This window comes from Rhyacophila brunnea, unplaced genomic scaffold (genome assembly GCF_057557595.1).
Source record: "Rhyacophila brunnea isolate RB1 unplaced genomic scaffold, BYU_Rbru_1.0 scaffold_20, whole genome shotgun sequence".
Lineage (NCBI taxonomy): Eukaryota > Metazoa > Arthropoda > Insecta > Trichoptera > Rhyacophilidae > Rhyacophila > Rhyacophila brunnea.
Window position 1 is genome coordinate 17640316 of NW_028232860.1, and position 14119 is coordinate 17654434.

At 40.3% G+C, this 14119-nt stretch overlaps 1 protein-coding gene across 1 annotated transcript in view; it reads right to left on the reverse strand.

The window, feature by feature from the left end:
* The window catches only part of CD98hc (CD98 heavy chain), a 35155-nt gene extending 29561 nt beyond the window's left edge, over positions 1-5594 (reverse strand). Inside the window, exon 1 of the mRNA XM_085948392.1 lies at positions 5370-5594. Coding sequence (XP_085804518.1) covers positions 5370-5469 — 100 coding nt within the window. The 5' untranslated portion in view covers positions 5470-5594. The remainder of the gene's footprint in view (positions 1-5369) is intronic.
* Between the last annotated feature and the right edge of the window lie 8525 nt (positions 5595-14119).

Sequence of the window (14119 nt, forward strand, 5' to 3'; positions counted from 1 at the left end):
TTATTGATATTTATGATTGAAAATGTTTTTTCACATATTATTGGTTGATCCAAAAATAACCAACATTTTTCTAGCGGAATCATTAAGTTGTTCGAATTTGCCTCAATTAAGAGTGTTGTAAAATTTGCAGATTTATTCTCGACGGTGCAATTCATGTATATTAAAGATTCATTGTTAAAAAGGCGTTAGAATGTAGAAATAAGTAAACTTTTTTTAGAAATACGATTAAAGCTCGCGGGCCTAAAAACTTGGCGGGCTGGGCCGTAGGTTGCCCAGGCCTATTGTAGAGAATAACATTATCATTCATCTGTCAAATCAAAGGGTGGATGGGGCAGAGAGACAAATTTAAGAGGTGGCCACCGGTGTGCACCACACAGATTGTACATACGTACGCGGCCCTCCTACGAGGAGCTGAACACTACATGAGAGCAAAAATATCACATAGCACATGAAAATGCAGACTGCGCTAGATCGGCTACATGCATACAACTCATAACTTTCTTCTCAAGGGAAATTTTCCATTACACCCGTACTTTGTTGCACAGGAAAAAATCCAATAATGTTCACTAAGTAATTAATTATACTAAGAAAATATTATTGACAATAATCAATTAAAAATTGGTAGGTACTTAAGAATGTTACGAAATGTGAAATTCCTTGTATGTTTTGTTAGTATAAATTCATAGTACGTCAGCCATGGCCCCCACATCTTGAAGCGGGCCCCCAGACCAGGATGTTTGGCGTACCCCTACCTATCGCTAGGGCTAAGGGTAGAATTTATGTATTTAAACTTTAATTATATTTAATAAAAACTCTACACTTGAATTATTATTTAATTATAATTATATCAATCATCATGTCACATAAAATTGTATTTCACAGCCACATACCTATTTATAAATGTTAATGCACTAAGTACATATAATATTATAGTAAATAGACGGCGCAGTCTATTTGTTTTTACTTATTTGTGGTGTTTGCCAGTCCCCTGAATGGGGCTCATGATGTCGGTAGCACACGAAATCCCAGAATTAAAAGAAATTTATTCTCCAGTAATCCTAGGTATTGAAAATGTTGTCTGAGATTTCAATATCCAATATGGCGCACACACAACGTTACGAAAACACTAAGAACATAATTCCTGAAAATAACAATAATTAGCCAAAAGACCTAAAAGGACCTATCAGGCACAACACAGTCAAATTTTTTAAGACCAGCTTGTGAAATCTTTTGTTCTTGTCTAACTCAGTGATGAATAGAGCGCGTGAAAGGGACGAATAGGTCGTCCTATCTTAGAACGGGCTGTAACTGACTTTTCTCAAGGTATATAGGTATATGTTCGATATCACGTCTATTGTACGACAACTTCTTCTTGGCTTCGCGAAGGAAGGCGCTGTTGTCGACTAAATGGTAGGAGAGTGTTAGTTATAATGGAATTGCAGTTAAAAATGGGAGGAGCATGTTAGTTCACAGTTTTAACACGTAGCCAAGAAGATGTTAGAGTATATAGCATTTTATTTAAAATATACAATGGAGAATTCGTTGACGAAACATCAGATTGGGACTCCGCCCATAAGTCACAAAATCTTAAATAGTTACCAATCCATAGAATCATACATCCATGCTTTCATCCCTCGAACATCAGTAGTGTAGAAACAATCGCAGCTACCATTTGTCCATTTCGAATAGGAAAGTTTCGCTTATATCATAAGTAACTTAAGTTTGTTAATATTTAAAATTTAAGTATCATTTACAACAATTTAGTGGCTGAGTTTTTTTTTAAATTCCTGGCATTATTTTGGCGCCCCTAATGCTCCTGCTTCAAGAATGACCTACCATTATGTCTTAAGCGTACGGTGTTCAACCAATGTGTGCTGCCCGTGCTCACGTATGGCTGCGAGACGTGGACTCTCAACACGACAGATGTCCAAAGGCTAAGAGTCGCACAGCGAGACATGGAGAGGTGTTTACTTATAACCGCCGACGTGAGACGACTGTTTTTGTGTGCTCTCCTCTTATCCTTAAAATTGACTGAATTTAATTCATTTAAATTTAGAAATGTCGACTGTAAACAAAGCAGTTCAGTGCAATGGTGAAGATCTCGTGTCTGCTGCACCAAATCGTGTCTTAGTGATTGTGGAGTTATTGCTAAAAAAAGTTGAAAAATTAGAAGAACGGTTGAATAAAACGTGTACCTGTCAAATGGTGTGCCCCCCTCCGGCCCCGCGCGATGCACCGCTCGCCGCTTTACCGAGCAAGCCAAAATCCAAATTGGTAATTAGCGGTAATGCGCCAATTAAGGAATCGAGTGTCAAACAGAAATCAACAACAACAACTGCGACTCTATCTAATACGATGACGTCCCGAATAACCAGGTCACAGAAGGTTTTGGATAACACCAATAAAAAGTCTACGACCGAGATCCCAAAAACGCGGGAAAGTACTTCTAATCCAGAGCGTGACGTCATAGACATTTCGGCTGTTGGACAATCTACTGAAGACGGAAAATGGTCTACAGTAGCGAAGAAGAAGCGACCAGCGGCTGTCCGTGGCATCTTAGGCGGAGGAGTGAAGGGGAGCGATGTAGTTAAAAACTACCACTTCTACCCATTTCACCCAGAGACGTCTGCTGCGGATATGTCTAATTATTTAAAAAAACTTGCAAATTGTAACGCCGAATTTACAATTGCAAAGCTAAAGTCAAAAGGGGACTACGCATCTTTTAAGATAGGAATCCCTGTTAAACTGTCAAAGGCCCACTTGCATATATTTATAATCTTACAATGGAGACAGGTATCTTTCCGGAAACGTGGAAGATGTCGAAGGTTACTCCAATCCATAAGAGTGGTACAGAGTCATCAGTGGAAAATTACAGGCCGGTAGCTGTTCTCTCTGCACCAGCAAAAGTTCTTGAGATGATCATGCACAACATGATTTCTCCAAAAATTGAGTCATTTATAATAAATGAACAGCATGGATTTAGAGCAGGCCGATCAACGGAAACTAACCTGATGGTATTTACCAATTATGTGTCATCGGCCCTGGATAGAGGTCACCAGGTTGACTGTTCTTACAATGACTTCTCGAAAGCATTTGACAAAGTCGATCATGATGTCCTGATGGAAAAACTCCAACTTATTGGATTGTCTGATCGATTTTTGAAGCTATTCGGGAGTTATTTTAGGAACCGTCAACAATACGTATCGTACGGCCTTTATCAGTCACAGACCTTTAACACATTTTCTGGTGTCCCTCAGGGCTCAAACTTAGGGCCGTTGCTGTTCACGATTTTTATAAATGACATAGCATTGGTAATAAAAAATGCTATGTTTTTGTTGTTCGCTGATGACTTGAAACTCTTTTTGGAAGTTGTCACCTTGGACGATTGTCGTCAGCTCCAACTTGATATAGATAATATATTAGATTGGGGCAGGCGTAACAAACTAGAATTCAATATTGATAAATGCAATCTTTTGTCGTTTACCAGAGCCTCAAAAGTGTTGTTTTTCCAATACTCGATGCATGGCAGAGTTCTGTCACGAATATCATCTGTAAGGGATCTTGGCATTACGTTTGAGAGTAAACTGACATTTATTAGCCATATAGTTACCATTTGTAACAAGGCGCTTAAAATGTTGGGCTTCGACATGCGTACTTCCCGGGTCTTTTCGGATGTTACGGTATTAAAACTTTTATTTAATTCTTTAGTTCGAAGCAGACTTGAGAGTGGGTCTATTGTTTGGGCACCGCATCAGTTGAAGTATGGTCTTATGGTGGAGAGGGTTCAGAAGAAATTCTTGAGACTCCTTTATTTGAGGTTGTACGGATACTATCCGTGGCTTTATCCAACTGACTTTCTCTTAGGCATGCTTACATACTGCAGTTTGCAATTTAGAAGAAATCTTTATTTAGCTATGTATTTTTTTCGACTTATACGAGGTATAAATGAGAACTCTGCCATTCTGGGCAGTGTTGACCTGTGTGTCCCTGATAACTATCTTAGAAATAGAGAACATCAGTTGTTTATTCTCCCAAGGTGCAGAACCAACCTGCCACTGGTAATGCCAATTGGGAGGGCGATAACTGTGTTCAACGAAATTGCTTCGGGTGTTGATATATTCCACCTACGTGAGGATGAGTATAGGTGGACGTTATTTTATAAATTTTTAAAATAGGGTCTGCTTAACTCATCCGGTGTATTTCCATGTACCTATATAATTAATATTTTTGTAAGTACATATTTCTACTGTTTAATAACATATTATCTATCTCTTTTTTATGTCATGTTGTGAACGTCTTAAACTTATAATTTGTAATGTCCACAATATGTAAAAATAAATAAATTGAATTGAATTGAATGTTGGGCATCACGCGAAAGGACCGTAAGAGAAACGAATGGGTTAGGAAGCAGACAGAAGTATGCGATGTAATAGAGGTTGCCAAACAACTGAAATGGAGATGGGCGAGGCACATTGCTCGCCGAAAGGACGGCCGCTGGACAAATGCCGTCATCCAATGGTACCCAAGGGGCACGAAACGGCCACAGGGTCGCCCTAAAAGCCGCTGGATTGACGAACTGATAGTGTTCGGCGGAAATATGTGGCAGCGAACGACACAGGACCGAGAGAGTTGGAAGAAGCTTGGGGAGGCCTTCATTCAGCAGTGGATTGACCCCGGCTGATGATGATGAATGCTCCTGCAGCGCCCTATTCGCCAGTCCCTAGATACGCCCCTGTCTATGACTAACATATACATCCCTGACCCACCATGAAGTGAAAGCTTCCACTAATGAAGCAGGTATCAATAAATCTACATGTGGCAAGAAACAGCAAATTGAACTTACCATACGTTATATTGGCATGTGATTATAAATTTACCATTTACCATCTAGTTCTAGTTACTGAAGATTAAATGAATATTCGATAAGAATTACTAAGAACTAAAAATCGTTATTTTCGAGGAGCCGTTGAAGTAAATATTTCAGGGTGATACCTACTTAAATTCATTAATTTCTCGCCGATTGACTCGTGATGAATAAATTGGAATAAATACAAATCCACTCGACAATAAACTACATTAAAAAAAAAAAATTAAAACCTTTTTCGTTTGGGAAACATAATTAATATTCCTATTCCTATCGTGCATTGGCTACTGCCAACGTGCTTGGAAACAAGTTTCGGTCGGTATCCAAGAATTAAAATTCGCTTAATGTAAGTAAAATGTAAATTTGCCAACAATATTCGGTAAAAGTATGGTGGTTTTGTTAACGTGAGTTGGATTTTGATTTAAATAAATTGAGATATAAATGAAATTGAGAAGTTAACGGCAGCATGATGCAATTTAACCATATCGATTTCTCAGTTACTTACCAATATCGGCTTCAGGGATGGGCTTGTAAGTTGATTTTAGAACTTCTTCCGGAGTCTGAACAGCTCCGCCGTCGACATTAAGTTTCTTTAATTCCGACATAGCTGAAAGCTATTATTAAAACAGTATTTCAACCACTCACTAGTCAATTTACTTTAATTAGTTTAATTTATTTCCGTCACAGAACTTCGTCCTCAGTTACTCAGATTGTGGGCGACTTTGAGAGCATTTGAGACGTTTGCAGTGTTGCCATTTTTTCAAAGTGGAATTATAGTACAGTGCCTCCAAAATTATAGTATTTGGGAGAAAAATATAGTACGCGTTGTCATTCTGTTGAAAATGTATAGGTTTTTAGTTTCTCAGAAAAAAATAATGAGAAACTCCGAGACCCCTTTTCACTTAAGTAGGTACCTCTTCCGACCAAAAATGTTCACCGAAAAATTCAAGAAATTTCATTTTCACAAAGTCAAGGGATTTTTTTCGTTTTACGAGCATTTTTTTCCAAGTTGTCCAAATCTTCATTGCGAAATCATAGTACTTTGCACCAATTTATCGAACGGAAATATCGAAATTTTAGTACTTTTTACATATTTTTCCCAATATTCAAAATTATAGTATTTTGGGCGTACTATACCTGTTTTATATCGTACATAGTACACGGAACAAAATCATAGTACAAATACTATAATTATAGTACGGTTGGCAACACTGGAAGTTTGAGATTTCAGAACAGTTTTGTCACTGAATTATAGTACGCGGTCTAATAAATTATAGTTTTTCGGCAATAAATATAGTACGCGTTGTCATCGGTTGGAAAATGTACGTACAAGTTTTGTTTCTTACAAAAGTAGCAGAATTTGAGAAATTCCAAGGCGTTTTTTTTTTACTTCACTTAGCCTAAAAAAATATCGACGATTTGGCAGATTCCGTTTCAAATCAGTCAGTGCTAAACATTCGGATCCATGAATAAACAGAACTGTGTTAAGAGCGTACATAAGTGAAACGGCAAATAATTTTCAACTGTATGTGGAACTAAATTACGGCCGCGTTGCCATTCGGAGAGCGATAGTCGAGGTGTCTGCACGTCGATTCATTTTGTCATGGCATCGAATGAAAATATTCTTAAATCGTGTAAAGATGACTAAAAAACTTTACGTATGTACTTAAAAAAGAAAACATATCAATGAATATACTATTATTATTACAAATATAATAATAAACATAACATAAAAAGGATGCATGTTGAACTTTTATGACAAATTATATTTTGTTCGGCTTGCGTCATTTGCACCCGCGACCCGCAATCCGCGCATCGCCTAGTCACGATCTTTTTAGACCATGTCTCAGCTGAGGTATAGTCTTAAACAGAATTGACAAGTATTCAGAACAGAGGAAAAACATAACATGTAATATTGAAATTGTTGTATAAATATTTAAAAACATACCTAGGTTGTCAATATGCCTTAAAATACAACATAGGTAAACCTAAGTAAATGGAAATCCTGCGTGCGTACTATACAGTTTTTTTTTAATAATACTGTATGTACATAGTACGCAGATCATCGTTATAGTACAAATACTATAACTGTAGTACGGTTGAAAATACTGTTTTCTAGAAGGTTTTGCTTTGATCAGTATTGCCAGATAAAACTGTGAAAACACTCAAAAGCAAAGAGAAAAGTCAGCTGATTTTCTCTACAATATTCGTCGATGGCTTACTATTTTTAGTTGGATTCGAAACATAACTATTGTTAGAATATCATAAATATTTTAATAAACTCCGGTTATTTAATTAAGTAAATTTTTGTGCAGTTTGTTGCAGTATGGTATTTCATTTCTCTCTTTTGACAAAAAAAAATAAGTGGACTTGGCAGCACTTTTTCCGTGGACCGTGCGCATGGCATGGCATGAGAACCATGAGAACGTATAATATTATGGTATCAATGGCATGGGAGATAAATAATTAACGAACCAACTAGGTAGGTACCTACCTAAGTACAGTCCTACAAACTTACCTATCTAAAGAACGGTCAAAAATGGAACTACGAACTACCACATGGACGCCATTTTGAAAACGTCATTCGAATGTCAGATTCTGTCCAGTTGCGAGTCTATTGGGTAGTTTTCGGCTGTGGCTCCCCCATCCATTCGATAAGTTTGTAGCTACTACATTAAAAAAACACTTGTTGCTTGCCGTTAGCGCCAATGATACCATACCTGAAATGTTATAAATAGAAGATTTTGGGACAAATAATGGAATAAGCAAATAATAGGTAGGTTTCACATAGGTACCTAGTATTGTTGCAAATTTTGTAACATTTTTTTTCTCTAAGCAATGAAATCTTTCCTTGTACCTACATATTGATAAAGATGTTGTTTTAAAATAGGCATGTTATACATTTATGATTGTCTAGCTAAAGAAGTACATTAAATTTATTAGTTTCATAAAACGTTAAAAATGAAAGGATTTTTTTTTTCCGACCATGTCCGATCCTAATAGGATCATATGGGCCTCCACAGAGTAGAGGTTTGTATTAACAGATTTTGTTTTTTTTTACGAGAAATGGATGTCAGCCACTTGCTCAACCTAATAGGTCCATACCCTGACTCACACACAAATTGAAAAACAATATGTGTACTTGCCAGACCCAGGATTCGAACCTGAGACCCACGGCATGATAGTCCAACGCTTAAGCCACGCGGCCACCGTGGGTGCCAAAAGGATTTTTACCTACCAATAAAACCAAGAGTTTTATTGGTAGGGAAAGGATTTTTACCTACCAATAAAACTCTTATTATTCATGTTGACTTTAAAGTCCTTGGGATAGGGTTTGCTCTTTCTTCTTCGCGTGAGGTTATATTCTACTAATTTATCTTCCTTTTTCTTGTTGTTGGTCATTCCTCCGTTTTTATTTACTGGTCATACCCGCGCGTCTATTTTTTATGTATGGAGTTTGGCATATCTTTGTCTTCATTATGATATGACTCAAGGAACCAGGTAGAAGTTACCTGGACTTCAAAGTCAACATGAATAATAAGAGTTTTATTGGTAGGTAAAACTCCTTTCATTATTCGAATTTGACTTTGAAGTCCTTGAGATATCACTGTTTGTTATCACCTGGTGTTGGGTATGCCAGATTCCTGTATGTGACAATGATTCATTGACGAGGTATTATAGACCATCGTGACTTTCCATGTATATGGTTGAATAGAGAAGTTAATGCATTCTTTTCCCCCTTCTGATGGTGGTGTATCCATCGTTCTCTGGTAGTTGTCGTGAAATGTCGACTCACTACGCCAGTTACCTCTCTTTAAGATATCATATATTGGGTATATTTACAGTTTAAGGAAGCCACCACTGAGCGGACACTGCCTGGTGGTTCTTGTACCCCTGCTTCCAACAGTACTGACCTTATCCAATTCCCTATAACTGTCCTGGTGGTTGGTTTTGGTGATCCTCTTGAAGATATAAATAATTCCGAAATATCCCCACCTTCCCCTCTCCTTGGGTTTGACATGCAGACGAGTTTCCGTAACCAGAATACTGGGTGGATGTTTTGACACGTGGAAGCGCTTAGCTACCATTCCGATTGACGATGCTTGGCGGTATCTGTATTTGAGCCAAACATTGGCCATACAATTATGAGGTCACTTTTTTCCACTAATCCATTGTCTACTATTACTGAGTAGTGTGAGGTCATGAACCCTTCGTCCCGATGCGAGAAGCAGCCGAGTAGGTAGCTGTCCTGCGAGAGGCTTCGAATAGGTTGTACTCCACCGGTGTTGTTTTCCAAAGATGATCTACCACTCGTCCTGGATCCCAAACCGGTGGTTTGACGGGTTTCGTTTTATGTACCGAAGTTGCCTGTAACATATTGTGTTGTACTACCACGTTGATGCTGATATCTACAATGATAATCGGTTTGCAAAATGTGGCTATGGCTGACTTATGCACCAGGATGGTGTTGTACGACAAACCCTCCATGTTGTGCATCATGTAGCCTAGGTATCTGGCCAATTCCATTGGTTGAGGGCTATTATGATCCATTAGGTTCATGTTACCCATGTCATTGTCTTCCATTTGTTCCATGCTGGTTTATAAGTTTTTAGAGTCGAAGGCCGCCATCTGGAAGTAAGGAGTGCCCTTTCTTCCACCATTCAATTTGATGTTATTTCCACCCCACCCGAAATTATCCATAGTTAAAGGGACAGGTCCCGGGTCCTTGGAGGTGGACGGTTGGTCTCCATACCTACTAGTGTCGTATGTAGGTGAGGCATTGTATAAGGAGGTACTATCGCCCTTTTTCGTAAGTCCACTCCCCAAAAGCATTGTTTCCAGCTCGGTGCCACTAGTAAGTACTTCCCTTTTGCTGAGTTCAGGTGCACTAGGACTCGTGAAAGTATGTTTGGTGGGGGAAATATCCACGCCAGTCTGAAGTCCTACATTCGAAACAGCGCGCCACTGTCTGTAACGTCTCGTGACACATACGGTGCAATGACATTTGCTGTTTCGCTTGCGAATAAATCCACCTCAGGAACACCCCATCTTTGAAACAGGGGCGTGGTTGCGGTGTTGATGAGGTGCCATTTGGGAATGAGTTGTCTGCGGGAGAGATGATCTGCCACGCAGTTGTAATTTCTGCGGAAGTATTGTGCAGTAAACGTGATGTTGGCTCGACTGGTAAATACTAGTATCTGTCGGCATAGGTTTAGGAGGGTGACAGATTTTGTGCCGCCCTCGTTGTTGATGTATGCCACCACTGTTTTGTTGTCTGTCTGCAGAAGCAGATCCGATCCTATGATTGATTGTATCTGAGATTGAATTGCAAACGTTTCCTTCCTGTTGGAATGCCATGCCATGCTAACTGGTCTTGTTTCCACGTACCTGATAGGGGGTGTTCATTCAGTTGGGCTCCCTAGCCTGTGTCAGCCGCGTCTGTTGTCAGGAAGTGATTTATGTGTGTCAACTCTGAGGAGCCTATCACCTGGAGCCACCACATGATGTCCTGTTAGGCCTGTGGTGGGATTGTCGTCTATTGGCGAGAATGGGACCTCGACAATTTTGATGACTGGAGCTTTGTAGCCGTCGGCAATGCAACCTTCCTCGTGGAGGTAGGATGTGAAGTTGAGTCGCCCCAGAAGGGATTGGATATGTGCCTGTCTGAGGGACCAACTGCCTTTTTGTACCTGCGTTATGTCAACTCTGAGGATACTATCGCCTAGAGCCACCACATGATGTCCCGTTGGGCCTGTGGTTGGATTGTCATCAATTGGCGAGGATGGGACCTCGGCCATATTGATGACTGGAGCGTTGTAGCCATCGGCAATGCAACCTTCCTCGTGGAGTTAGGATGTGAAATTGAGTCGCCCCAGAAGGGATTGTATATGTGCCTGTCTGGGGGACCAACTTCCTTTTTGTACCTGCATTAGCAGGTGGTGACGGAGTGCTACACACTTCTCCGGCGACAGAAACCTCCGCTTGTTGTGTGTGTCCTACGTGATGTCCAGGGACCCTCATTGTTGGCTTGGGTTCAGACAGGATCTTTTAATATTTATTAACCACCCTAAAGACTGTAGGAAGGTTATCCTGTATTCCACCTTAACCAAGACTGTTTCTCGGATTGGTTGGCTACTAAGAAGTCGTCTAGGTAAGTGAATATTCTCAGCCATTCTTTCGTAGGCGTTCGGCGACCCAATTGGTCAGGGATGCCAACATAATCCCTTGGATGCCAACATAATCCCTCAAAGGAGCTCCCCTTGGTAGGCTAGTCGAACGAATCGACGATGTTGAGAAGCCATTGGTACCTGGAGGGACGCCTGGCTTAGATCTATTATTACTAGCCAGTCTTCTGTTTGTAAGACGGCTGGAACCTCGTAATGGTGAATTAGTTTGAATGGCTTCGGCTGTAGGAACGCATTCAAATGCTTTCGGTTGAAAACAGGGCATAGGGTCCCGTCTTCTTTCTTGATCAGAAACAGGGTTGAGAGAAAAACTGGGGGTTTGACCCGCTGCTTCTAGAACCCCTGAGTTCTTTAAGTCCTCGATCTCGAGAGTGACCTCTGCTGATTGTTGCGTTTGAAATTCTTTCCGTAAAAGTAAAGAAGGACTTACCAATGGTGGTATCCGCACAAACGGTATGCGGGCTACGGTTATTATTTTTACCAATGTTGGGGTGGGGTACACTACGCCATCCAGACTCCCCGAAAGTCGCTTAGGCGGCCCCCAATGTTTTTGGTCGTCCAGATGCGGTCACCTTCGCTTAGAGTACGGATCCCTGGTTGAGCCCGTACCTCCGATGGAGAACTCCCTTCCCACAGGACGTCGCCCCTTGGGAGTACCCCGGCCATAATGTGAGTTCGAGGGCCTTCCGGGACTCTCAGCTCGGAGGAATCCTTGATAGTGCCTCCTGAGTGAAGGTATCCTTCCGGCAAGGACCAGTCATGTTCTCGCAAATTTTATTATGCGTTGTCCCCAAAACCCTCTTCGATTTTTTGGTACAGGCTCATCGCTGTTATGATGTTTTGAGGATTGGTTGCCCAATCCACTAACCCTTGCATACCCTTTCAGAAGCTGTCCCGTTGGGAAAACATCGCATTCTGGAGGGCCGCGATGGTCCTCTCCGTCAGATGGTTAGCTGATGACGAGTGGTCGCACCCACGCAACTTGTAATTTAGACCTAACTCTACGACCGTAGGGGCCGCCAAGAATTGTCTTTTGGGCGTTGTGCCACTCCTTGTCGGTCCCCCTGCTGAAATAAGGTACGTAACGAGGATACCTCAAACATCAGCATCTTAATCGACGCTCGTACGTTGAACTTTTCCTCCTGTAGCAGTTCAGCTTCGCCGTCTGGTGTCCATTGCTTTTAGAATATCCTCCTCACGATCATTCAGACGTTGCGCCATAATCACTGATCACTTAACGTTCACTTAACTATCACTTAACGTTCGTCCAAGATAATTTTTTTGATAATTAGAATGAACTGTCAGACGCAACATGTAAACAATAAGAAAGTCAAATCCTTAATGAAGACAAAGTGATGCCAAACTCCATACATAAAAAATAGACGCGCGGGTATGACCAGTAAATAAAAACGGAGGAATGACCAACGACAAGAAAAAGGAAGATAACTTAGTAGAATATAACCTCACGCGAAGAAGAAAGAGCAAACCCTATCTCAAGGACTTCAAAGACAAATTCGAATAATAGTCAATCATACGAATGCCCATAAGATTTTAAAATTTAAAATCATCAATCATTGATAATTTGTCTATGAAACTTATTTTACAGCTAGCAATACCACACAGTGACCTGCGCAGTGCACGATCCTGGGATGGTTTGACAGCTGTGCTAATGCACGGTAATTAAACAGGAAATGGTTTGAAATCTGACGTGGGAGTGTGCATTCCCGCAACTTACTACATGCCATCATAAATCGTCAGGTGTTCGAATTTAACGTAGCTTATCTCAGTAGGTATAAAAAGTATGAAATGATATGTCACATGTTAGCATGCGGTGCCCTCACTCAGCGGACAACTTCTACCGGACGGTGTATCGATAGTGGTCAGAAATCATCAGCCATAGTTTGGCCCAATAGGCTTCAAATCACTTTTCTCTGACTCGCCTGATTCTTTAATCATCTTGTTGTCAAATTGTAAACAAGTGGACGTTGGACCAACAGCTGTTGTGCAACATGGGAGTTGTGTCTTTATATAAATAAACTATTATAGGTAATAAACACTAATTAGTTGTCAGAAATCGCGTTACCGTAAAATTTCTGTCAAGCCATCCGAGATCTAACCAGTCCGATTGGATTGGTTTGGTTTGAAATACTGGAGACTGGAACATACTTTACCGTATAGGTAGGTATTATACCGCAGTTTAGATAAGCGACGGCCTATAGCGTCATGGTCCCAGGTTCGAATCCTGGGTCTGGCATGTAGGTACAGTAAAAACGAAACGATGATGCGGTTCGTCGATTGTATATGTACGTATACGTACGAATACAAAGACGTCACCGGCTGCCAGGCATTTATCACGGCTTCCCATACGCACGCACACTATCAACCGACCGCATTATTGTTTCGTTTGTAATGTACACATATTGTTTTTCAATTTGTGTATGAGTCAGAGTATGGACCTAATAGGTTAAGGCTATACCTCAGTTGAGGCACGGTCTAAAAAGATCGTGGCTAGGCGATGCGCAGATTGCGAGTCGCAGGTGCAAATGACGCATGCCAAATGAAATATAATTTGTCATATAAAAAAAACAATAATAATATATTCATTGACATGTTTTCTTTTTAAAGTAAATGGGTAACGTTTTTGGTCATCTTTACACGATTTAAGAATTAATACGCCCGTCGCCATCACGAAACAAATTGACGTGTTTCCAGCTCAACGTTCTCTCTCCGAATGGCAGCGAGTCCAAAATTTCGTCGCGCCTATAGTTGAAAATTATTTGCCGTGTCAATGATGTATCACCTTAATTAAGCAAGTGGCTGACATCAATTTTTCTTGTAAAAACAAAATCTTTTAATAAAAACCTCCACTCCATGAATGCCCATAATATAATATTATAATCTTATTAGGATCGGACATGGTCAAAAAAATACATTTGTAGGTATACCGCGCAGATTTTTACAAATATCAATAATAATTTTATTACCGTGTCACCAATTGTGACGTCAGGCGGGACAATTTTTTGACAGCTTGACTCCAACACAAATATTTGCAATGCGTCAACATCGTACA